The sequence below is a fragment of the Rhodnius prolixus genome, unplaced genomic scaffold (genome assembly GCF_049639745.1).
Source record: "Rhodnius prolixus isolate KJV_2025 unplaced genomic scaffold, Rpr scaffold_7, whole genome shotgun sequence".
In the NCBI taxonomy this organism is placed as follows: Eukaryota; Metazoa; Arthropoda; class Insecta; order Hemiptera; family Reduviidae; genus Rhodnius; species Rhodnius prolixus.
The window spans coordinates 40,012,969-40,036,755 of NW_027411582.1; the positions used below are offsets into that span (position 1 = coordinate 40,012,969).

The window sequence follows — 23,787 nt, forward strand, 5'->3', positions numbered from 1 at the left end:
CATACGAATAGTCTGTTGTTTACTGTGGGAGTTATAAGGGCCCTATTTCATAGCAAAACCATGACCCCAAAAAAATTTCAACTCTCAATATCTTCTCGAATAATGGATCTTTACTCAAGAAAACTATAGCATATTACTCAGTAGAACCAAGTGTGTAAGTGCACAAAATTTCATACGAATAATCTGTTGTTTACTGTGGGAGTTATAAGGGCCCGATTTCATAGCAAAACCATGACCCAAAAAAATTTCAACTTTCAATATCTTCTCGACTAATAGATCTTTACTCAAGAAAACTATAGCATATTTCTCAGTAAAACCGAGTGTGTAAGTGCACAATATTTCATACGAATAATCTGCTGTTTACTGTTGGAGTTATAAGGGCCTTATTTCATATGACCCAAAAAAATTTCAACATTCAATATCTTCTCGACTAATGGATCTGTACTCAAGAAACCTATAGCATATTACTCAGTAAAACAGAGTGTGTAAGAGCACAAAATGTTATACGAATAATCTGTTGTTTACTGTGGGAGTTATAAGCGCCCTCTTTCATAGCAAAACCATGACCAAAAAAAATTTCAACTCTCAATATCTTCTCGACTGATGGATTTGTACTCAAGAAAACTATAGCATATTACTCAGTAAAACAGAGTGTGTATGAGCACAAAATTTCATACGAATAATCTGTTGTTTACTGTGGGAGTTATAATGGCCCGATTTCATAGCAAAACCATGACCCAAAAAAATTTCAACATTCAATATCTTCTCGACTAATGGATCTGTTCTCAAGAAAACTATAGCATATTACTCAGTAAAAGCGAGTGTGTAAGTGCACAAAATTTCATACGAATTATCTGTTTTTTTACTGTGGGAATTATAAGGGCCCTATTTCATAGCAAAACCATGACCCAAAAAAAATTTCAACTTTCAATATCTTCTCGACTAATGGATCTGTTCTCAAGAAACCTATAGCATATTACTCATTAAAACGGAGTGTGTAAGAGCACAAAATTTCATACGAATAATCTGTTGTTTACTGTGGGAGTTATAAGGGCCCTATTTCATAGCAAAACCATGACCCAAAAAAATTTCAACTCTCAATATCTTCTCGACTAATGGATCTGTACTCAAGAAAACTATAGCATATTACTCAGTAAAACACAGTGTGTAAGAGCACAAAATTTCCTACGAATAATCTGTTGTTTACTGTGGGAGTTATAATGGCCCTATTTCATAGCAAAACCATGACCCAAAAAAATTTCAACTTTCAATATCTTCTCGACTAATGGATCTGTACTCAAGAAACCTATAGCTTATTACTCAGTAAAACAGAGTGTGTAAGAGCACAAAATTTTATACGAATAATCTGTTGTTTACTGTGGGAGTTTTAAGCGCCCTATTTCATAGCAAAACCATGACCCAAAAAAATTTCAACTCTCAATATCTTCTCGACTAATGGATCTGTTCTCAAGAAAACTATAGCATATTACTCAGTAAAACAGAGTGTGTATGAGCACAATATTTCATACGAATAATCTGTTGTTTACTGTGGGAGTTATAAGGGCCCTATTTCATAGCAAAACCATGACCCAAAAAAATTTCAACTTTCAATATCTTCTGGACTAATGGATCTGTACTCAAGAAAACTATAGCATATTACTCAGTAAAAGCGAGTGTGTAAGTGCACAAAATTGCATATGAATAATCTGTTGTTTACTGTGGGAGTTATAAGGGCCCTATTTCATAGCAAAACCATGACCCAAAAAATTTCAACTTTCAATATCTTCTCGACTAATAGATCTGTACTCAAGAAAACTATAGCATATTTCTCAGTAAAACCGAGTGCGTAAGTGCACAATATTTCATACGAATAATCTGCTGTTTACTGTTGGAGTTATAAGGGCCTTATTTCATAAGACCCAAAAAAATTTCAACTTTCAATATCTTCTCGACTAATGGATCTGTACTCAAGAAACCTATAGCATATTACTCAGTAAAACAGAGTGTGTAAGAGCACAAAATGTTATACGAATAATCTGTTGTTTACTGTGGGAGTTATAAGCGCCCTATTTCATAGCAAAACCATGACCCAAAAAAATTTCAACTCTCAATATCTTCTCGACTAATGGATTTGTACTCAAGAAAACTATAGCATATTACTCAGTAAAACAGAGTGTGTAAGAGCACAAAATTTCATACGAATAGTCTGTTGTTTACTGTGGGAGTTATAAGGGCCCTATTTCATAGCAAAACCATGACCCCAAAAAAATTTCAACTCTCAATATCTTCTCGACTAATGGATCTTTACTCAAGAAAACTATAGCATATTACTCAGTAGAACCAAGTGTGTAAGTGCACAAAATTTCATACAGATAATCTGTTGTTTACTGTGGGAGTTATAAGGGCCCGATTTCATAGCAAAACCATGACCCAAAAAAATTTCAACATTCAATATCTTCTCGACTAATGGATCTGTTCTCAAGAAAACTATAGCATATTACTCAGTAAAAGCGAGTGTGTAAGTGCACAAAATTTCATACGAATTATCTGTTTTTTTACTGTGGGAATTATAAGGGCCCTATTTCATAGCAAAACCATGACCCAAAAAAAATTCAACTTTCAATATCTTCTCGACTAATGGATCTGTTCTCAAGTAACCTATAGCATATTACTCATTAAAACGGAGTGTGTAAGAGCACAAAATTTCATACGAATAATCTGTTGTTTACTGTGGGAGTTATAAGGGCCCTATTTCATAGCAAAACCATGACCCAAAAAAATTTCAACTCTCAATATCTTCTCGACTAATGGATCTGTACTCAAGAAAACTATAGCATATTACTCAGTAAAACACAGTGTGTAAAAGCACAAAATTTCATACGAATAATCTGTTGTTTACTGTGGGAGTTATAAGGGCCCTATTTCATAGCAAAACCATGACCCAAAAAAATTTCAACTTTCAATATCTTCTCGACTAATGGATCTGTACTCAAGAAAACTATAGCATATTACTCAGTAAAAGCGAGTGTGTAAGTGCACAAAATTGCATACGAATAATCTGTTGTTTACTGTGGGAGTTATAAGGGCCCTATTTCATAGCAAAACCATGACCCAAAAAATTTCAACTTTCAATATCTTCTCGACTAATGGATCTGTACTCAAGAAACCTATAGCATATTACTCAGTAAAACAGAGTGTGTAAGAGCACAAAATGTTATACGAATAATCTGTTGTTTACTGTGGGAGTTATAAGCGCCCTATTTCATAGCAAAACCATGACCCAAAAAATTTCAACTTTCAATATCTTCTCGACTAATAGATCTGTACTCAAGAAACCTATAGCATATTACTCAGTAAAACAGAGTGTGTAAGAGCACAAAATGTTATACGAATAATCTGTTGTTTACTGTGGGAGTTATAAGCGCCCTATTTCATAGCAAAACCATGACCCAAAAAAATTTCAACTCTCAATATCTTCTCGACTAATGGATTTGTACTCAAGAAAACTATAGCATATTACTCAGTAAAACAGAGTGTGTAAGAGCACAAAATTTCATACGAATAGTCTGTTGTTTACTGTGGGAGTTATAAGGGCCCTATTTCATAGCAAAACCATGACCCCAAAAAAATTTCAACTCTCAATATCTTCTCGACTAATGGATCTTTACTCAAGAAAACTATAGCATATTACTCAGTAGAACCAAGTGTGTAAGTGCACAAAATTTCATACGAATAATCTGTTGTTTACTGTGGGAGTTATAAGGGCCCGATTTCATAGTAAAACCATGACCCAAAAAAATTTCAACATTCAATATCTTCTCGACTAATGGATCTGTTCTCAAGAAAACTATAGCATATTACTCAGTAAAAGCGAGTGTGTAAGTGCACAAAATTTCATACGAATTATCTGTTTTTTTACTGTGGGAATTATAAGGGCCCTATTTCATAGCAAAACCATGACCCAAAAAAATTTCAACTTTCAATATCTTCTCGACTAATGGATCTGTTCTCAAGAAACCTATAGCATATTACTCATTAAAACGGAGTGTGTAAGAGCACAAAATTTCATACGAATAATCTGTTGTTTACTGTGGGAGTTATAAGGGCCCTATTTCATAGCAAAACCATGACCCAAAAAAATTTTAACTCTCAATATCTTCTCGACTAATGGATCTGTACTCAAGAAAACTATAGCATATTACTCAGTAAAACACAGTGTGTAAGAGCACAAAATTTCATACGAATAATCTGTTGTTTACTGTGGGAGTTATAATGGCCCTATTTCATAGCAAAACCATGACCCAAAAAAATTTCAACTTTCAATATCTTCTCGACTAATGGATCTGTACTCAAGAAACCTATAGCTTATTACTCAGTAAAACAGAGTGTGTAAGAGCACAAAATTTTATACGAATAATCTGTTGTTTACTGTGAGAGTTATAAGCGCCCTATTTCATAGCAAAACCATGACCCAAAAAAATTTCAACTCTCAATATCTTCTCGACTGATGGATTTGTACTCAAGAAAACTATAGCATATTACTCAGTAAAACAGAGTGTGTATGAGCACAATATTTCATACGAATAATCTGTTGTTTACTGTGGGAGTTTTAAGGGCCCTATTTCATAGCAAAACCATGACCCAAAAAAATTTCAACTTTCAATATCTTCTCGACTAATGGATCTGTACTCAAGAAAACTACAGCATATTACTCAGTAAAAGCGAGTGTGTAAGTGCACAAAATTGCATACGAATAATCTGTTGTTTACTGTGGGAGTTATAAGGGCCCTATTTCATAGCAAAACCATGACCCAAAAAATTTCAACTTTCAATATCTTCTCGACTAATAGATCTGTACTCAAGAAAACTATAGCATATTTCTCAGTAAAACCGAGTGTGTAAGTGCACAATATTTCATACGAATAATCTGCTGTTTACTGTTGGAGTTATAAGGGCCTTATTTCATATGACCCAAAAAAATTTCAACTTTCAATATCTTCTCGACTAATGGATCTGTACTCAAGAAACCTATAGCATATTACTCAGTAAAACAGAGTGTGTAAGAGCACAAAATGTTATACGAATAATCTGTTGTTTACTGTGGGAGTTATAAGCGCCCTATTTCATAGCAAAACCATGACCCAAAAAAATTTCAACTTTCAATATCTTCTCGACTAATGGATCTGTACTCAAGAAAACTATAGCATATTACTCAGCAAAAGCGAGTGTGTAAGTGCACAAAATTGCATACGTATAATCTGTTGTTTACTGTGGGAGTTATAAGGGCCTTATTTCATAGCAAAACCATGACCCAAAAAATTTCAACTTTCAATATCTTCTCGACTAATAGATCTGTACTCAAGAAAACTATAGCATATTTCTCAGTAAAACCGAGTGTGTAAGTGCACAATATTTCATACGAATAATCTGCTGTTTACTGTTGGAGTTATAAGGGCCTTATTTCATATGACCCAAAAAAATTTCAACTTTCAATATCTTCTCGACTAATGGATCTGTACTCAAGAAACCTATAGCATATTACTCAGTAAAACAGAGTGTGTAAGAGCACAAAATGTTATACGAATAATCTGTTGTTTACTGTGGGAGTTATAAGCGCCCTATTTCATAGCAAAACCATGACCCAAAAAAATTTCAACTCTCAATATCTTCTCGACTGATGGATTTGTACTCAAGAAAACTATAGCATATTACTCAGTAAAACAGAGTGTGTAAGTGCACAAAATTTCATACGAATAATCTGTTGTTTACTGTGGGAGTTATAAGGGCCCTATTTCATAGCAAAACCATGACCCAAAAAAATTTCAACTTTCAATATCTTCTCGACTAATGGATCTGTACTCATGAAAACTATAGCATATTACTCAGTAAAGCAGAGTGTGTATGAGCACAAAATTTCATACGAATAATCTGTTGTTTACTGTGGGAGTTATAATGGCCCTATTTCATAGCAAAACCATGACCCAAAAAAACTTCAACTCTCAATATCTTCTCGACTAATGGATCTGTACTCAAGAAAGCTATAGTATATTTCTCAGTAAAAAAGAGTGTGTAAGAGCACAAAATTTTATACGAATAATCTGTTGTTTACTGTGGGAGTTATAAGCGCCCTATTTCATAGCAAAACCATGACCCAAAAAAATTTCAACATTCAATATCTTCTCGACTAATGGATCTGTACTCAAGAAAACTATAGCATATACTTTATAACTCAGTAACTTGTAGTATATAAGTGAACAAAATTTTATGCCAATAATTTGTTGTTAACTGCGGGAGGTAGTTGTAGGTCAAGGAACATCAATTAGTAATGCTGCTAAAAAGCACTCAGTCGCTCGAGTTACCCTACTGTACAAAGTGAAAGGTAAATGTACAGTCAGCAGACGAATAATGTCAAGTACAGTACTCTCCTCTTCGGAAGAGGATTTTTTTAGTTTTGTGGATCACGTCCGTTGCCAGAGCTGGTTTTCCCATCACTAAAAGCCCTTTACTGATGTGTGTGTGGCAACTTATTAAAAAACTAGATATACCGAACCTTTTCAATAATAACCTATCAGGTAAATGTTGGTAGAAAGCATTCCGGACCGTCATCCTAATATTGCGAGAAGGATAAGCGAATTTTTCTTGAGCCAATGTAACCAATACTAGTTTGAACGTTTTGTATAATGAAGTTTCTCGATAATTGAATGACGCAGATGCCCTAGAAGGTTTGAACGTATTTAAAACTCTCCGGATGGATAGTTGTATAAGGGTTGAACGTCAATAACTGCATGAAAAAGCGTAATGTTGAAAAATATTAGTTGAAGAATACAGTGATTTAGGTATTTTGAATTTTTTAGGTCGTTTCAGGAATATACTTGTTGTCAATCACTGGTCCCACCCCATGTCAAACACTGGTACCACCGAAAATTCGGTATGTCAATCACCGGGTCATTGAAATACTTTAAAAAAAGTAATAATTTTTGGTTGACATAAAAATCGAATTTACTGAATACATAATACAATCTAAAGGAGCGGCACAATTGTACCAACCAATACCTGGAGCCAAAATAACGGAAGATATTCGAAACGAAACTCGAATTTTTTCTTAAGCTCTAAATTACCCTTCACCCTATTTGTTTTGTGTGAGTGCTTTTTTAAACTTATTTTTCGAAAAAAATAAGCATACGCTTAAAAAAACCCTTTAGTCTGTTGTTTATTTTAATCTTCTCTGTCATAAATCTATTTATTTCAAACATTATTCTGAACAAAATTAGTATTTAACAGTTCTGAGATCTGAGTATATCTATACCGATTTAAATCTTTTAAATCTTTAGATCTTTTAAAACGATTCCTGTTTTTTTTGTGATGGTGCGGATTTCAGCCTCGTCAAATTCGCTGATAGGTGGGGGGTAGAATGGTGCTGATGGGTATGGCTTACAGCTTCGTTGAACTCGATGATTACCCGGTCAGATTTGGAGGTGTTTGGATCTGCCACAATTTAGGTGCGCCAGAACCGCCATTTTCCCTCTACTAAAATATTTTATAATTTTTGAATAAATAATCAATTTGTTTAAGCTATGAAACAAGGTTTTCTTGAAAACTTTGAAAATTAGAGAATTTTCCCATTCGACCCAAAAATGAAGCTGTGTAAACACACAAAAGAAGACCTTTTCAATAAACTCACGGGCATTATGCAATAATATTATTAATTTGAGATCAAGTGGATTAGTGTTTGTTAAACAGTGCTTTGTTTTAAAGTAATTCTTTGGGATGAAGCTCATCCCCCTCAAACAACTGTCCCAAGTCGAATGGGGGGTAGAAATGGGATGCATAAACAAATGATAACAATCAATTACAATTCTTTGATTTGACTTTAAACCAATCGGGAAATCTAATTATAACGTTGGAAAAACGACCGCACAGAGAGATGATCGCAGAGAGAAGAAGGAATTCCATTAAAGAGAGAATTTCCCTTTAGTGACGTCGGCAAGTAAATTTTTCATTAAGCTAATGAAAAATGTATATTTTCCAGTTGTGCTTGTTGAGCGAGATGGCGGGTGGGGGGATATAAATAAATTGTAGACTCTGGTCGGTGCCATGCAGATCGAGGAGCGCCAACGCTGACTAAATTAACGATAAAGTTTTTGTTTAGTCTGATCACAAACAGAAAAAAAGTTCGTTTTAATTTATTTATGTGAGAGCAGAGAGGCTGGAGGAGATTATATTGGTGCATTGATTAGTAATTAGGCTCACAGTCTTTTTTATCCAAACTAATATAATCTGTAATTACAAGGCAATCGGTAATCCTGGCCTCTTCAGCCTACAGACTGCCCTGTTATGAATATTATAGTCGTTTTTAACAATTTAATACGCCAGCAACTTGTCGCAAGCAATTCTCTGAGTGTTGGCAATTGTTTAATGGAGTCACTATCAGGTGTGTGTTTAATCAGATGGACCAGTTACATCGCACAGACCGTGATTTACTTTCATTCGGAACATACACACATACACACACACACACACACACATACAGCCATTACAAAAGGAAAAATTGATGAATGAATTGATAAATTTTGTCAAATTTGTCCAACTTCGCTGGAAATACGTACATCTTTAAGTTGGTTAGAGCTAGAACAGCAATCAAAGTACAAAGAGCTTCCTGCCATCTGACTAGGTGTCAGAGAAGTGTTGGTTCAGGGCAGATTACCCTCTTAACCTCGGTGACGTCAACTGATTGATGACTGGCCTAAAAGTCTCCAAAACGAGCATGGCAACAACGTGCGAATCCAGCAACTGGAGGGCAGATAGATTTAGCCGTTTGTAAATCGTTGTAACTTCCTTCTGTAAGCCACAGCCGGTAGTGTTTGGCTTTTTGATTAAGTGTAATCCCGGGATTAGTGTAGAGGCAAATTGTTCAGATTTGCATTGTTACAGTACCAAACTCCTTCAAAAGAGAGAGGGAAAATAAAATAAGAAAAGTATTTTTTATTAAAAAATGGGTATTTTAAAATTAACCTTATTACGTATGTTTATTATATGTTATTTTATTAGGATCTGCTTTAAGTAAGACAAATGGTTGGCTGCTTTCAAAGCGTTCTAAGTGCTGAGATAAACCAAAAAGGAGAAGAGTGGACGGACGAGTATTCTCGCCAATCCTCAGAGCATTCCAAGGATGACGTTGTAATGAATTGGGGGGGGGGGATTGAATGAGCAGAAATGACGTTCTAATCAAGGAAACTTAGCCTACCGACAGACACACAAGTTAATGGCCCCTACAGTAGCGCTCCTTGTCGGATTAGGGCTGACTAAATTAATTTAATCTTTGTTATTTTGTATGTGTTCAGTGGAATTAGGGTTGAACATAACGATGTTACAATAACTGAACCGGTAGCAATTACTGGCTCCATCTCTGGAGCTCGCAACGCCTCTCACCTAGCCGCTCCAGTTCCAGAGGTGCAGTCAGCCAACTCCATCTTATGCTCACCCCGCCTTTAATACCAACAATGATGATAATTTTCTCATAATTATCCATTATCGCCTGAGGCAAAAATAAAACGGAAATTACTGATACTAGAGCCAGCATGGTAAACATTAGCTCTTTTACGTATTAACTAAAGTAAACTCCTGTTGGTAATTAATTTAAAAGGATACTAGTTCCGGAAAATATCATGAGAATGTACAACACTATTAATCCGCAGACGGAGGCGATGTTCCCTCATTCTACTACGAATGCAGGTAATATTAAGGATTTAATCTTAGTAAGAAAGTACGAGGGAATATGAACCGTTTTCGGCCTGTACACTAGTACTGCATTATAAACTTAGTGAGAGCTCTTCTAAAATCAGTTTTGGAAGAGAATTGATTGCACACAGATTAGAGATCAATAGAAATATGTTCGAAGTTAGAGAAATCATAAACCATCTTCCTGGGAAACTCCAAAATCTTAACCATTAGTTTAGAAAACTATTTTCTATTGAGAAATTATCCGCGTACTCGAAACTTCAGCAATTTAATTACCCGCCTTAATATTGAGCAAGGGATAGGGCTAAGGTGGACCTTAAAGGAAATCATCCCTTCACCTAGAAGTGCCCTTTTGCCCTTCTCCAAGTTCTTTAGAAAGTCGTCAGAGAGAGAGAGAGAAATCGATCTAATAAAGCGGAACTTCCGTCCTTGGCAATTCATCGTGATTAGGGTGGATTTTCCTAATTCAAATCCAAAGAGTTTCCAAAGCACCTTTGTGAAAATTGATTTTTGCTTTTGGTATGCGAACTAGAAACCTCATTCACGAGTTTTTCAGTATGTCGGCCTAGAATGCGTAGTGTTCTGTTTTACAGTAGTTCAGAGAGCGTAGTATCACTTAGTGCGTGTGAACTGCACTCACCCAAAAGAGCCCACTCTCAATAACTGCTTTAATTCAGTTCAGGTTTCTCAGAAATCTAAACCTCACTTCCTCTTCCGGGGACCATCCAGTCACGAAATAGAAACTTGGGCTAGAGGAGAAACAGCTGTGTTCCGCTGTAGAATGATTCAGTCTAAGTTGTTGAATAACACAATTTAGAAAAAAGAAAAATTAAAAATAAATAAATATGAAACAAAAAGAAAATTGAGAAAGCATATTGTGAGAGAAAGGAGCCATGAAGTAAAATAGTCAATTGATACTGCGGAGCTGCTGTCGGGTAATTCCATGGAGGGCATTACCGCTAATCCGGGCAATAGCGGCCGATAACAGCTGTCTGGATCTGAATTGCAAATGCGGGGAGGAGAGTGCCCAATCTGGATACGGCACATTCTGGAGTACGCCCTACCTGCAGCAGAGTAGTATTCTCATTCTCCGCTCCCTGGGGTGTCTCGCATTCTGCTGGCAACTTCACAAAGTAGCCCGTCATCTGAAGCATCTGCTTTCAACACATTAGAATGCAAATTACAAATGCTAGTAAATTTTCCCAACTGGTTTTAAAATAATGCAACTGGTCTAATAGTTAATGCATTGTCTAATAATGTATTGTCTAATAATGCCCAGTGAACATCAACATTGTGCCGTTTTTTAAAGTGATTACCACGCCAAATTACCTTTATGCTACACAATGGAATCTTGAACCCTTCAATTCTTTTGAAAACTATTCCTTAGCTGCGCCACCAACCGCTACAGTTTTCTTTTAATTTTAATTGTGACAGAATAAAACTGAGCATAATGCAAAATAATTACCTGAACTAAAATATAATAATACGGGCATACGTAATCCTTGCATTCAAATAAATAAAGAAGCTACGTAAATGCGAACTGCTCAAATACAGTTTTAATTTAGAATTAGGAGTTGGAAGGTGAATGAAAAGGCATTCATCTTTTTGTTGAAGTTGTGGTTAACAGTTATTAGGCTCAATTAATTAGATTCCATTATGTTCAACAGAATCTCCGTAAGAAGGAAGACGTTCGATATCATGCCTGCTTCGAAGAATTTATACATAAATTAATATTATTAGGTTTCAAATATTGTGGGTGCTAAATTCTATGAATGAGTTACTCGTACAATACAAATACCACAGGGAGGACTCTATTGTGACCACAACAAGACTTGGTGCGTGGGAGTATAGAATTGAACCTCCAAGCAATACAAAGCTTATTATTAAAAATATCAGAATTGGATTATTACATCCATAGTACTTCTATGTTTGGTTATACAAGAATTCTTGGATAGAATAAATCTAGGGTATAAGTTATCGTAGATCGTGACTGTTGGTCTCTTGTAAAAAAGAAGAACAGGATTGGAGATGATCGTCAATCAGTTGCACATCCACTTCAGCAGTTCTGAAGGTGTTAATTAGGAGGAACGTCTTCATTAGTAACGTCTTGTCGCACAATATAATAGCCACCAAAATGCGCGCTCAAATAGTATGGGGACGGTTTTACATGCAGCCACCATCTGTCACCAAATATAACTTAAGTTTTGTTTAAGAAATTCACCTCTTTTTAAAAAGTAAATAACTCTTTTATGTGTGAAGAGCACGCGCATCAACTGGCCTTCCTAGCAGCAGTAGCTGACAACCTAGCGGAAATTAGACAATTATTGACGTGGACTCGGCTTACATTTCAATCTTCCTCTTTGGTTTAAAACATTTTTCTAAAACAATTCGTTTTTGGAGGTGTTCTGGGGATTTGGTTTTAACTCTTAAAGATGGAAGTGGCTGCAATTAACATAGCACAGTGCTCACTTCCTCCCTGAACCGTTTTGTGCGCAGGACTTACGTTATGAAGGGCCAAGTACAGCAAAAGTCAATGTTGTAAGCACTGTTTAAACTGCTATTATTGCTTTTTTGCCTTTTTTATACTTGTATTTCTAACTTTGAGGACTTCCAATTCAAAATTTAAAAATCTTCATATACTTTCTCCTGCTAGGGAGTTCAAGGAAGAAACGAAAAAATCAGGCATCCAACAAAATTGCACTTACTACTGACTGAAACGTTGGCACCGGAACCGACAACGGTAACGGAAGTGATTACCAAGTTAAGACAGAAATAGTTGAAGCAAGAATCACTGACGCTCAGTGATATTATTGTAATATTACAAATTATATCTTAATGGTTTAGGACGCTTGTCTGAACTTGAAATGGAAAATGGGTTAGCAGAAAATAAATATGCATATATATAGAGGATAGAAGAAATAATAAGTTATAGAGTGGATGAAATGGCTAAAATAGAATAGATAGTGTGTAGATGGTGGGAGGATAAGCCTGGGAACGGCACTCAGCCGAAAGTCTCATGTGGGGGCGGACACAACAAGAAAGAAGCGCAGACTGTGAATATTCGACTCACGTTGGAAAAGGCCTCAAGAGTGTGTGAGTGTGTGAGTAACTGTTGGCCGGGGGAGGAGAGGTGATACGTGCAAAAGAGACAGGAATAACTGTAGCTTTTTAATAGGTCGAGGGGATGGCGGACAAGTAGAAGATGTGGAAAGGCAATAAGTGATGTCGCTCTGTACACAGCGCGCCTGAAGAATGCATTGTGTTGGCAAGTGATGCTGCGAACAGAGGCAAGATGTACTTCTGGAGTAATGCGAGACGCCTGCGGACGGACGTCTCTTCTTGCAGCCGTTCGCTAACTCACACATTGTCTTGCACCCTCATCCAGTACACCCTGGTATCATGTTCCTTTCCTCCCGGCTTCCATTTTACATCATTCCCGAAGACTTACTAAAAACATCTTCCCTCTGGAATTCATCCCAGCCACTTCGTATACAATTACCAACTCAAAATAAGCCGCCATATTCTTATACATTTCCCCCTCCACTTCTTTCCATTAGCCAGTGACAAAAGAAAGAAAGACAAATCGAGAAATGCCACACCATTGTGTGACTACTCGAACTGAAAGTAAAATAATGCCCACTTTTCTTTCTTTTAACTCTCGAAAAAGGAAGTAATGTGATCTCCAACTTTCCGAATATCAGTTTTTGTGAATCTCTCTTCAAATTCAATATTTGATTGGTTTTGATTCGATTAATAGCAGTTCTGGAGAGGGATTGACTTCTCCATGAAGTTAAATTTTTATATTAACATTCAAGATAGAAGGGGTTTGGTTAGAGTAGTGGCGGGGGCGAAGTGGTGCGGGGGTGTTCACCCCCCGATTCTTAGAAATATTTTGTTCACACGCCTTTTTTGCATTAACCAGTTTTCCCATTTAAAAAGTGCATTCCCAGAGAAAAATTTAAAACAGAAAATTTATGCAATATTTGCTAAGATAAACTAAGAAATGACCAAATTGAATTAAATATTGAAACTGCAGCAAAAAAAAACGAGAAATAAAACTAATAAATTTCCATAATAAAATATTTGAATTATCATCGGGAATATCTTTTTGTAGAAAATAATATAAAAATTTATATTTTGGCCAGTGGAGGGGGGGCAGACGGAGAAATATTGTTGTAATAAATAAAAAAGGCATAAAAATATTATTACAGAGAATTGTGTGTGTCCAGAGGGAACGCTTCTAACTTGGTGGTTTTATCTGGACAATAAAATATGTATATGGATTTAGTTTAGCTGGGAGGCAGGGACTCAGCCAGCTCCTCTATTAGATCCAATGAAATAGAAATAAGAAGGTGGTCCGGCTTGCGGCCAACTCAAAGAGGAAGGCCCAACTTGAAGGAAGAAACTGTGTAGTTAACCCACTGACCGTATTAACGTGGCCAAAGGGAGAAACGGGCCTTACACTGAGATACCCTGACTGATATGAGCAGGAAGAAAGACCTGTGGAAGGAAACTGGGCCCGGAGCAAAGCAAATACTGGCCGACTGTGTGGAGGAAGTGAATGGGGCCCGCCGCTAGAATTTACGGTTCATTGTGAGGCAACCAGGACACAAAGGCACCGCCATTTGAATACCCCCAACCCCGGGCACGCCTTGAGTACCCCCATATATTCAGGACGATGGTATCAAGAACTCCCCAGCAAGGCAGGAATTGCCCCCTACAACTTATTGAAACTGCACTTTTATTCTAATACGCCTTCTCTTGGACAAACGCTCCACCATTACAAACAACCGACCAATTACAAACAATTTCACTTTCTTTAATTCCTCTCCTTAAGAGGGGGAGTACTGTAACGATAATCTGTGCAGATTATCCATTCATCTATTCATGCCGGAAATGTAAGTTTCGAGCTCGCCCCTTGGTAGGTAAAAATTCTTACCAAATTGGTCCATTTGGAATGGTGCTGCAACAGCAATGGTGTTGGTGTGATTGCATTATTGCACAATAATGATCACACGCATTTCCAAACTTGTCAAAGTACTGAGCGGAAGTATTTATGTATTAAGTATAGATAATATAAAGCGGATAGAAAAACATAAGATATAATTAATATTTATTAGCTATTTTTCTCAAAAACGACCATAAAGTTTTTTTTTAAAGAATAAATGTGCTCATTGCTTCCAAGAAGATCATTAAAGTGAACTGTGAGACCTCACCCTTACAAAATATTGTTTGAAACAAATATGTATGTAAAATTCCAATTTTTAAGATGAACATTTGGGCGGAAGTTAGTGTATATAGATATTGTGAATGTTAACCATTTTATGGCGCAAATTCCGAGTTTAAAGAAAGGTTTATCACCGGAAATTGCGGCATGAGAAAGGGTGCGTTCTTGTTCCCTTCAAGGTTACTGAGTTCGACTCCCCGAGCTTGGACTTTCTGTGCTTTGCTTTGCAGCCAGCACTTTAAACCTACATAAAACTAGAAGCATTTCTTTAAAACTGTGTTTACTGTGGTCGTGTTTTTCCACTTTTTTAAGTTGAACAAATGGTTGGAAAAGAAATAAATGGGCGTCGATTTGGGGTCACCTCGCCCGCCCTATTTAGAACAACTCCCGGCTCACACAATATTTTTTCTTTATTTTCAGGGAGAAAAAGGGAAAAGTTATCTCCCAGGTATTACATTTAATCAAACGGGCAATTATTCTTTATAATGAATTCTCTCTCAGAGTGGCCAAAGAGCGCCAGCCTCCGGCGTCCCATCTGGAGATATGAGCAACGCTTTTTCTACCCCAGAATAAAAACATTTTTTATCTAAAAATATATACATGGAGTAAACACATTTTAGAGACACTTTCCGCAACTCTCTCCTGTAAATAAACTAGTAACATTTCAAAAGGAACAGCGGAGCTCTCGAGTAGATAACAAATGGTCTTGTAGCAAGTTGTTAACAGCTAGGATTTCCCAAGCGAACAGCTCATTAGTGTTGCAGATGTGTGCAAATGTTCTGCTGGATGTTTGGCTACTAATATGTGAAAAAGTTTTTAGAACTGTCAGCTGGTTTCGCTCTTGATACTGGATATTTGCAGCGTTGCTAACCAGTCAGCTAATGACTTGGAAGGAGAGTTTCGAAGAATTTTTAGTTTTTTGTTTAGCTAATTTTTATGTGATATAAAACAACGCAATGTTTTGAAACTCAATCGTAACGGTGCGCTGGTTAGTAACACCCTTAAATTTAAGACGTGCGAGAAATTAGGGTTCTAGGGAAGTTACGTCTTCCTCAAACTCCAGGAAACTTGCCAAATTTCTGCTTCATCTACTTCATTGCTAGTACTGCAGACAGAAAGCAGATGTGATAGAGTCCCTTAATCAGAACCATCAGGTGCTCAAATCTGTGATTCTGCAGACTTGCTTATCCTTCCTAACTTCTAATTCGAGAAATCTGTCGCTAATCTGTCTAACCTAAAAATATATTCCATAATAGGTTTTTTTGTGTCTTCCAACTCAATCTCCTGGTTCAACATGCTTTAGCGCTCAGACCAAAGGTGATTTTGCTTTTTCTACACATCTTATTCAATTTAACAAGACATTTCCAAACAATTTTCGATGAAGTAGGGCTGCACATCAATGAAAGCCTAATGCCTTAAAGGATAGATAATTTCGAAATTTCCTGACGAGATTTAGCAGAACATTTGGTGGACCACTAATTCAGACCTCACTGTCCGCCATTGAACTTTGAAAGGCTAGACGAAGCTTTATTTAGAAGATATTCCTTGGAAGTGTAGACCCATACTGGATTTGCCTCCCACTTTTCACTATCCTTGATGATAATTCTGCAAAAAGGTTTAGGTCCTTAGTTGGTTCCACGCTTCCCTACGGCCAGATCTCTCTTTAGAGCGATTCTCTTGTGTCTGAGTTTAGAGATTGTGATAGAAACGAAATACGCAAGGAAAAAGGAGCGCAACGTTTACAATGTAGAAGAGTGGACTGGTCCAAAATAATCTTATTGATATTCCTAGAATAAAACTGGATAATGAACGCTTGGCTAACCACAAAACAAAATGGCGAACGCAGCTAGGAGATTCTAAAGTAAAAGTCTTGTTCGGCCAACGTTAAGATGATAGCAGTGACTACGAAGTAAGTAACCAGCCGGAGAGGAGAAGCTGATCAAGGTATGTACCTTCCGCTTTCAGGATGGTCGTCCTAACTTCGCCGAAAGTGGAAGAGGAGGTGGCGATGATAAGCAGGTACAATTATGTATATTTTCCGTTATGCTGGGTCTCTTTTCAGAGTCACGTACCGGGGTATGTTGAGGCGGCACTGAGATTACACCCAGGGCACGTCCTACTCCTGCTTGCCGTCTCCACTGCCTCCGAACTCACACAAACACACATTTCTGTTTCCTAAAAACACCTCCCCACCCAGTCATCCTAATTACGATTCCAGTCAGCGAACCCGCCTAAGGTGACCCCGGCCCCGGCCCTCCCATTGGATATTAATTCCAAAGACGTCATTTAAATATTCTCCAGGTAGAAGACGATTTCATTACAGGCCTGCTTCCGGTAGTCTTGTGAGGTAAACAAGGTATCGTCTTTTGGGCTTTATGATTTGCTTCGTTTCCCAAAAATTTCACGAATCTCTTAAACCAAAACTTGATTCCTGGCGGTAACAATCTTTGACTTATTATTCAACCTCGAGGTTTCTCGCTAAGTGATTCAGTTGAGACAGTTGTGCACGTAACTGACCTTACATCATTTATTAATTCTGGTCGGACTTACAAATATTCACTTCCGAATGTTCAGAATTTGAAACTCCAGATATTTTCCTGCGTCATTTCGGAATCATTGCGCAAATCGTTAACCATCTTGCTTGTGAATGGAAAGAGTCGAAGCACTGAAGTTAGTGGCAAGAAATATTAGTTGTATTCGGAATCCTAGAAGACCTCTTTTTGATTGGTGGGCTTTAATTATTTTGTAACCGTTCTAAAAACTACAACTATTGATAATTATTCGCATATACCCACCACAGCAGTGAAAGAAAGTAAAATTAAACAGAAAATATCAAAGAGAAAACAATAAATTTTAAGCACAAAGAAAGAATAAAGAAACTTTACCTTCGGTTCATTCTTCAGATTCTTGTGATGCTGCTGATGGGGTGTAAGTGATCTCTTGTGAACCCGGGGATGTTCGAACAAGTAGTATCCACGCAGGCTGCCGATCTGAAACATGAGTAGTGCATCTTTAGAGTGAGAGTATTTCAAAGAGCTGTCCTTTTCAGATCCTGCTCCAGGGCCGACATTACTGCTAGCTAATTGGAGCTACTAGAATTACTTTGCTATTAATCTGGCTTCAAACAGCCACAACAAACAACCTAAGCAGTGTGCGATAGCACAACTTAGAAGTCATTTCAAAGAGAAAGAATACAAAAATCCATGTTTCCTTCTATTTACAAATCGTAATAGGGAATGTTACAATCGTGTACAGCTTTTACTAATAAGAGTCTGTGTGTCTATTTCATTAAGGGCCACCAGATGACACGGTAAATACATTTTTGGTCAAAACCGGTCAAACGAAAGTATCTATACATGCGAATATATTTTATAGATTTTTCAATAATCGGTTATCCAGTACATTTCTCTAATCTTAGTCTAGTTATCGCACAAAAGTGAAAAGAAGATAAATCAATCGTTTATTTTTTCAGGCGGGGCTTAACGTCTCACTAAATAATTCGAGTTCGTCGGAGGGGGAATTTCTTTTTACAATTAATTAATGTTCCAACAAATAATCTACAAGCTAGGGGGATCCTCATTTACTAGTCCACCATCATAAACACTGCATACCTAAAACAGATACACCTAAAAAAAGGTGCATAACGTGGTAAGTCGAAGAAACAATGGTTAACAGCGAACGGTTCGATTGAGACTTCCGAAAGAGAGAACAATATTTTTTGTTAAGACAGTTTAATTCCTCTTATAAAAAAAAAAGTCATTTGTATGGTTTTGTCTTGAATTGGTATTATGGACAGTTTTAATAACTTTCTTATTACATTTACCTAATGTTGATTAAAGTAAATAATTTTACATGTTGAACTCTGAGCTGAGTAATATAAATTTCCTACAAAACTCTGACTACAAGTAACCTTTGGCACGTAACAGGCTTGGAGTGCTGTCTACAAGCAAGTACTGTCAACAATAACATGGCGAATGTTGCTTAGTGATTATTCAAACTGAAATAAACATGGGCTGAAGGCAATATAGGAGAGAAGGGCTGGTGGTAATGCTGCCCTGGGGCACAACATGTAATAACCTGTAAAATATAAGGGCGGATCTCAGCTGGAAGAGTAATGTAACTGGCCCAGCGAGTTTCCAGACGACCTCAGGACAGCGGGCTTGGCAGTCCTTCCGACTGGACTTCCTCACTTCATTACTTCTGTCTTGATTCATTCCACACGTGTCAGAACATTAACCTTCCGTCAACCACATCTAGTCCATCAATGTGTCTCCCAGTAAACCCTGCCTTAACTACGAGAAATTTGTTTCTTTATAAAACCACAGTTTCTTTAGGACATCTAGTACCACTTGTCAATGCTGAGTTTTGATACCTTTTTTAAAAGAGGAGGGTCTCATTCCAAAGAATTGAACTAACCTTTGAAGGTTTAGTGTTAGTTGTATGTAAACTATTCGGCCGATTGCCTAGTGGCAAGAAGTAGCTCTGTCAGTGTGCTGCCATCATGATGTTAGTACAGAATATTCATTAAAATGTTTTGCAGATATTATTGAATATGCGAAGCACTAGTTAATTAATTAACGGAAGTGAGTTCTAGGCCAAGTACATTAGTTGGGTCCTAATTGTACAAACTAGATTAGTAAAAATTCAACAGGTAGCCAAGGGTAAGTGTTCGTCTTGCCTGCACACACTAAGCGCCTCACAATTAAAGCCAGTCAGCGCTAATATTGCTTTACAATTATATTTACATATTCACTTATATACACAAACAAAAATATATGTATTTATTATTTCGTATTATGCTCATGTAAGAGTTTGTACAGTCTATCCAAAAATTAGGGAAATTTAATTTCCCTGGAAAGTGCTTCAAAGAGAAGTTAGAGATCTTCAACTGATGAAATTATAAGAAATCAATAAATAAAAATCAATAAAATGAGATACTTCCTGTTTTACAACAGTTTTCTAGGAATTACCCGGATGTACGAGGACACGATGCTCATTACTAAGAAACAAAGCACAAGTTGGTACAATAAAATCTCCAAACTAGCATGCAATGGTATTTCCGGTTGTGATTCAATTGCAGTTCTTCCTCTTGCAGAAATAAGTCAACTTTAGTCATTGGGGCTCGTCCTCCCTCACAGGTGCAGCTTGCTAAGACTTCAGTAAAGTTCAGGAAAATGCTGCTTATTAAGCTCCCCAATGTAATAATTAGTGAATATCAAGCACCAAAAACGTTTTCTTTCAAACGATAAAGTTGGTTAGAGCTAGGGATTACTGGACAAGAAGTAAAGTTCATTTGCATAGTTGCGGAGCATGCGGTGTAGAGGTCATTTTAATGGTGAACTGCCACATCGAGAGTGCGGTGGCGTTTTGTAGAGGTTATGCCCTCACAAGTGCACTCGTGACGCCCTGGACGAGTCTCTAAACGCGTCAGTTGCCCAAACTCACACTGGTTCTGCTGTCTCCGGTTTGCATAAACTCAGTCTGAAGGGAGGGGCACCAGCTCAGTTTTAGCAAACATTTGGATAGTGAGTGAAGTTCACATGTTTATGGGCCGGAAATTGAGAGAAAGTGCTGTTGGTGGTGAGTTCGAGCATCTGCTCGGATTGTAATGAGCACAGTCTATGTCCGTCTGTATGTTACGGCTCCACAGAGACCTGTCAAGAGCTGCCTAGATATTGTTAGACCATTCACCACTACCTACTTCCGCTTCATTTTGCACCCGCGAGATTCAGAGCTAACTTATTTATTTAATAATATTAAACTAACTGAGAATAATAAGGGCACCCACTGACTCAGGCTGCTTTCGGCAAATGGATGGACTAGAAAAGTTATGTTGACAGCATTAAACTTTCCAATTACTCTCTACTAAACTAACTTCATTTCCGAACTTCCGGCAGGCTGCTATTGGACATATTCTCCTAAGAAACAGCCAGTTCTGTTTCAAACTCTCCACTCTTATTCCTGGCTGAAAATCTCAAGATTGAAACGCACTCATTCGCTTCAACAAGGATATTTTGTTTTCTTTGGCTTAAATTGGTTCTACAGGGAACTCTAATGTTGCCCTTCTCACGGAACGTGCATAAAATACGTTGGAGATTCGGAAGCGGAAATCGGTTGTGGTCGGAAGCAATATTGAAAAGGTTGAAGCGCAAAATTGATAAATGCGCAACGAGTGAAAAGAATGAGGGCGGACTCAAAACGGAAATCCTCTGAAAATAAGAAAATCTGCAATTACAGTAATTTCCCTTACTGTTACAGTAAGTATAAAATAGTTTAAATGACTGTAAAAAGAAAAAGGATTGTATCAAAGGAGGGTTGGAGCGAGATGTTTAGCCAGAAATAAAAATAAATGCAGAGTTAAAAGGAAAGGAAGAAATGAATATTTATTGTGGTTAAGTTTAATAATTATTTGATTCTTTTAGCTGCTATCTCATGAATAATTCATAGAAGAAGTTGGCCGGACATTAGTCGTCCATTAGTGAATTCCTCTTTTAACCTCATTTTCATTTTTCTTCAGGCGGAAGTTCACGCAATGCGATCTCATTCCCAATCAGAAGTTAGGAATAAGAAGTCTGAGGTCGCTTTCTACTTAAAGTCACCATAACTACTGAGCCCACTATTTATTTGCCTGAATACACCACGTGTAACACGAAAGGCTATTCACAAACAAACGTAACTACACAAAATAACAAATGGATGGACTGTGAACCTACACTTACATAAGTACTAAATCGAAAAGCTATCAGATCTTGCTCTTTAGCACACCACTTGGCGCTCTTATACTCTTTTCTGACATAAAAACTGCTTTATTATAACTGAGATGCTGATAACGAACAATCACGTGAACTATCAACAAGCGGGAAGCCTCCTTCTACCAATCCCGAGAACTGCAGGTGACGAAATTTCCGGCGAAAACGTTTCGCACGAACCTAAATACAATTGGTTGATTCCTGTAATTGGGCAGGCTGATTGGCTGATAGAAACAAAGAAAGGAAACAAATCTAAAGTGGTTTTGAGAAATCCTGAAAAAAATTTCAATAGGATGAAATAGTAAATGCCAATTTCAGTCATGACATTTATTTATTGCGCCGAGCTTTCGACCTAGGGATTAGGTCATCTTCAGGACACAAAACTGGACTCCGCAATCCGAAATTGGATATTTAGATGCGAGCAGTCAAATATTTTTATTAAAGTGTGCTAACATTGTTTTTCGTCCAGTATGCAGGGATTATACTACCAGGATTGGAACAGCATTTCTGGGGATTTTAATTGATACAGTGAGGTGTACAATAAATTACTGAGTGTTGTTTCGCAATTGTGATTCGTATATTGTTTTTGTAAGGTTTGCGAGCGGGGGTGAGGTAAAAGAGCGATACAAAAGTTAGTTATCATTTTGTAATTCGTATCAGGCGATTGGACTGCTGAAAGCCTTTGTGTTTGGAAAACCAGAAAAAAGTAAAAAAAATGGATACATATATAAGGACTTAATAAGCCCCCGGCGAAGCGCGCCATTGTCTGCCCCTGAGCGGGGTATTAAAGGGAGACGAGCATTGTATGAAAATTTTAGTATTTGCCCATGGGTTTACATGAAATGGGGTACTACATCCTCTTCTGTGGCAGAGGTGGGCTGTGACGGGGTGGTGAGTTGTAAATTTCGCTGCGCCCCCCAATGTCGCACAATAACAAAGTGACGGCATCCTCTAATTTATAAACACACTAGCTGTCCTTGCCGGTAGGGCACATCCTGAAACTCAAACCCTCTTCTATCCGCATCCCTAGACTGTTTGTTGGCAAAATGCAGCCACTATGAGGCTGTAGGGTTGGACAGTAAGGTTTGAAGAGATGGAACTCACCGACCGTCCGACCGTCCCCGACAGTAGCGCTGTGTCCAAACGAGAAATGTGGATGAATAGTAAATCCAGTTGACGGTAGCATGCTAGCGATTGTTTAGATCTCGTAGCCAACGATCTAGACACTCGGTGCTCGCAGCTGAATCCACGCAGTTAACCTCTCACTCCTCCGCAAGCAGTAACTGTCTACGTTTAGTTTGCCCAAAGTGAGTATTGCACCAAGTGAGATTCTCTGGCAAATTAGTATGTGTGTCTGTCCATCGCCCTTCTGTCTGTTCTTTGCATGTGTATCACAAAGTCTAATAATGCACTGATCTCTAGAAACTATCAACAGCAATACGCCACAGCTAACTCGAAACCGTACCAAAATATTCTCTGATTCAAGTTCGAAACCAAAATTATAGGTTGAACGCAGTTGAATGTACATACACAAATGAAATCCTTTGATTACCTACTGGCTAGAAATTTGCCCACAACATTTAAAATGCCGTACGGTAGCATTACTTACTTGGGATTAGAGCTCCCATTCTCCAACATTATGTAGGTTTTAGAACCGTACATTGTAATAAAATTGCATTTTAGAGGATAGCATAACTTCATTGCTCAATAAGGACCTGCAAGGGAAACTTTCCCGACAAAATGGACAAATAATAAATACTACCTGCTAATCTAGTGGGTACAGTTAAAATATAAAAGCAGGAAATAGGTCTTTTATTGATCGGCGAATTTTCTTAGAATTGGGAATATTAGGTGCACCTCTAGTGATAACTTCTATTCCCTTAGTGATAAGACCGTAGTGTACAAAGTGGCTCTAGTGATAACTTCTATTCCCTTAGTGATAAGACCGTAGTGTACAAAGTGGCATAACTACCCTCTTTCCCAAAAATACCATTAATGGAACAAATTTTCAAATAAAATTCAAATAAAAGTAGATCCGCATATCCGTGATCCGCATGGCTGTGCAATGAGTGC

The 23,787-nt window shown here is 37.5% G+C and overlaps 1 protein-coding gene across 4 annotated transcripts in view; it reads right to left on the bottom strand.

Annotated features, from left to right (window-relative positions):
* LOC141447616 (furin-like protease 2) overlaps positions 1-23,787 on the bottom strand; it is a 546,208-nt gene that overhangs the window by 477,850 nt on the left and 44,571 nt on the right. For all 4 annotated transcript variants that reach the window (XM_074115349.1, XM_074115348.1, XM_074115350.1 and 1 more), the window contains exon 2: positions 17,851-17,955. In XM_074115349.1, coding sequence (XP_073971450.1) covers positions 17,851-17,955 — 105 coding nt within the window. The remainder of the gene's footprint in view (positions 1-17,850; positions 17,956-23,787) is intronic.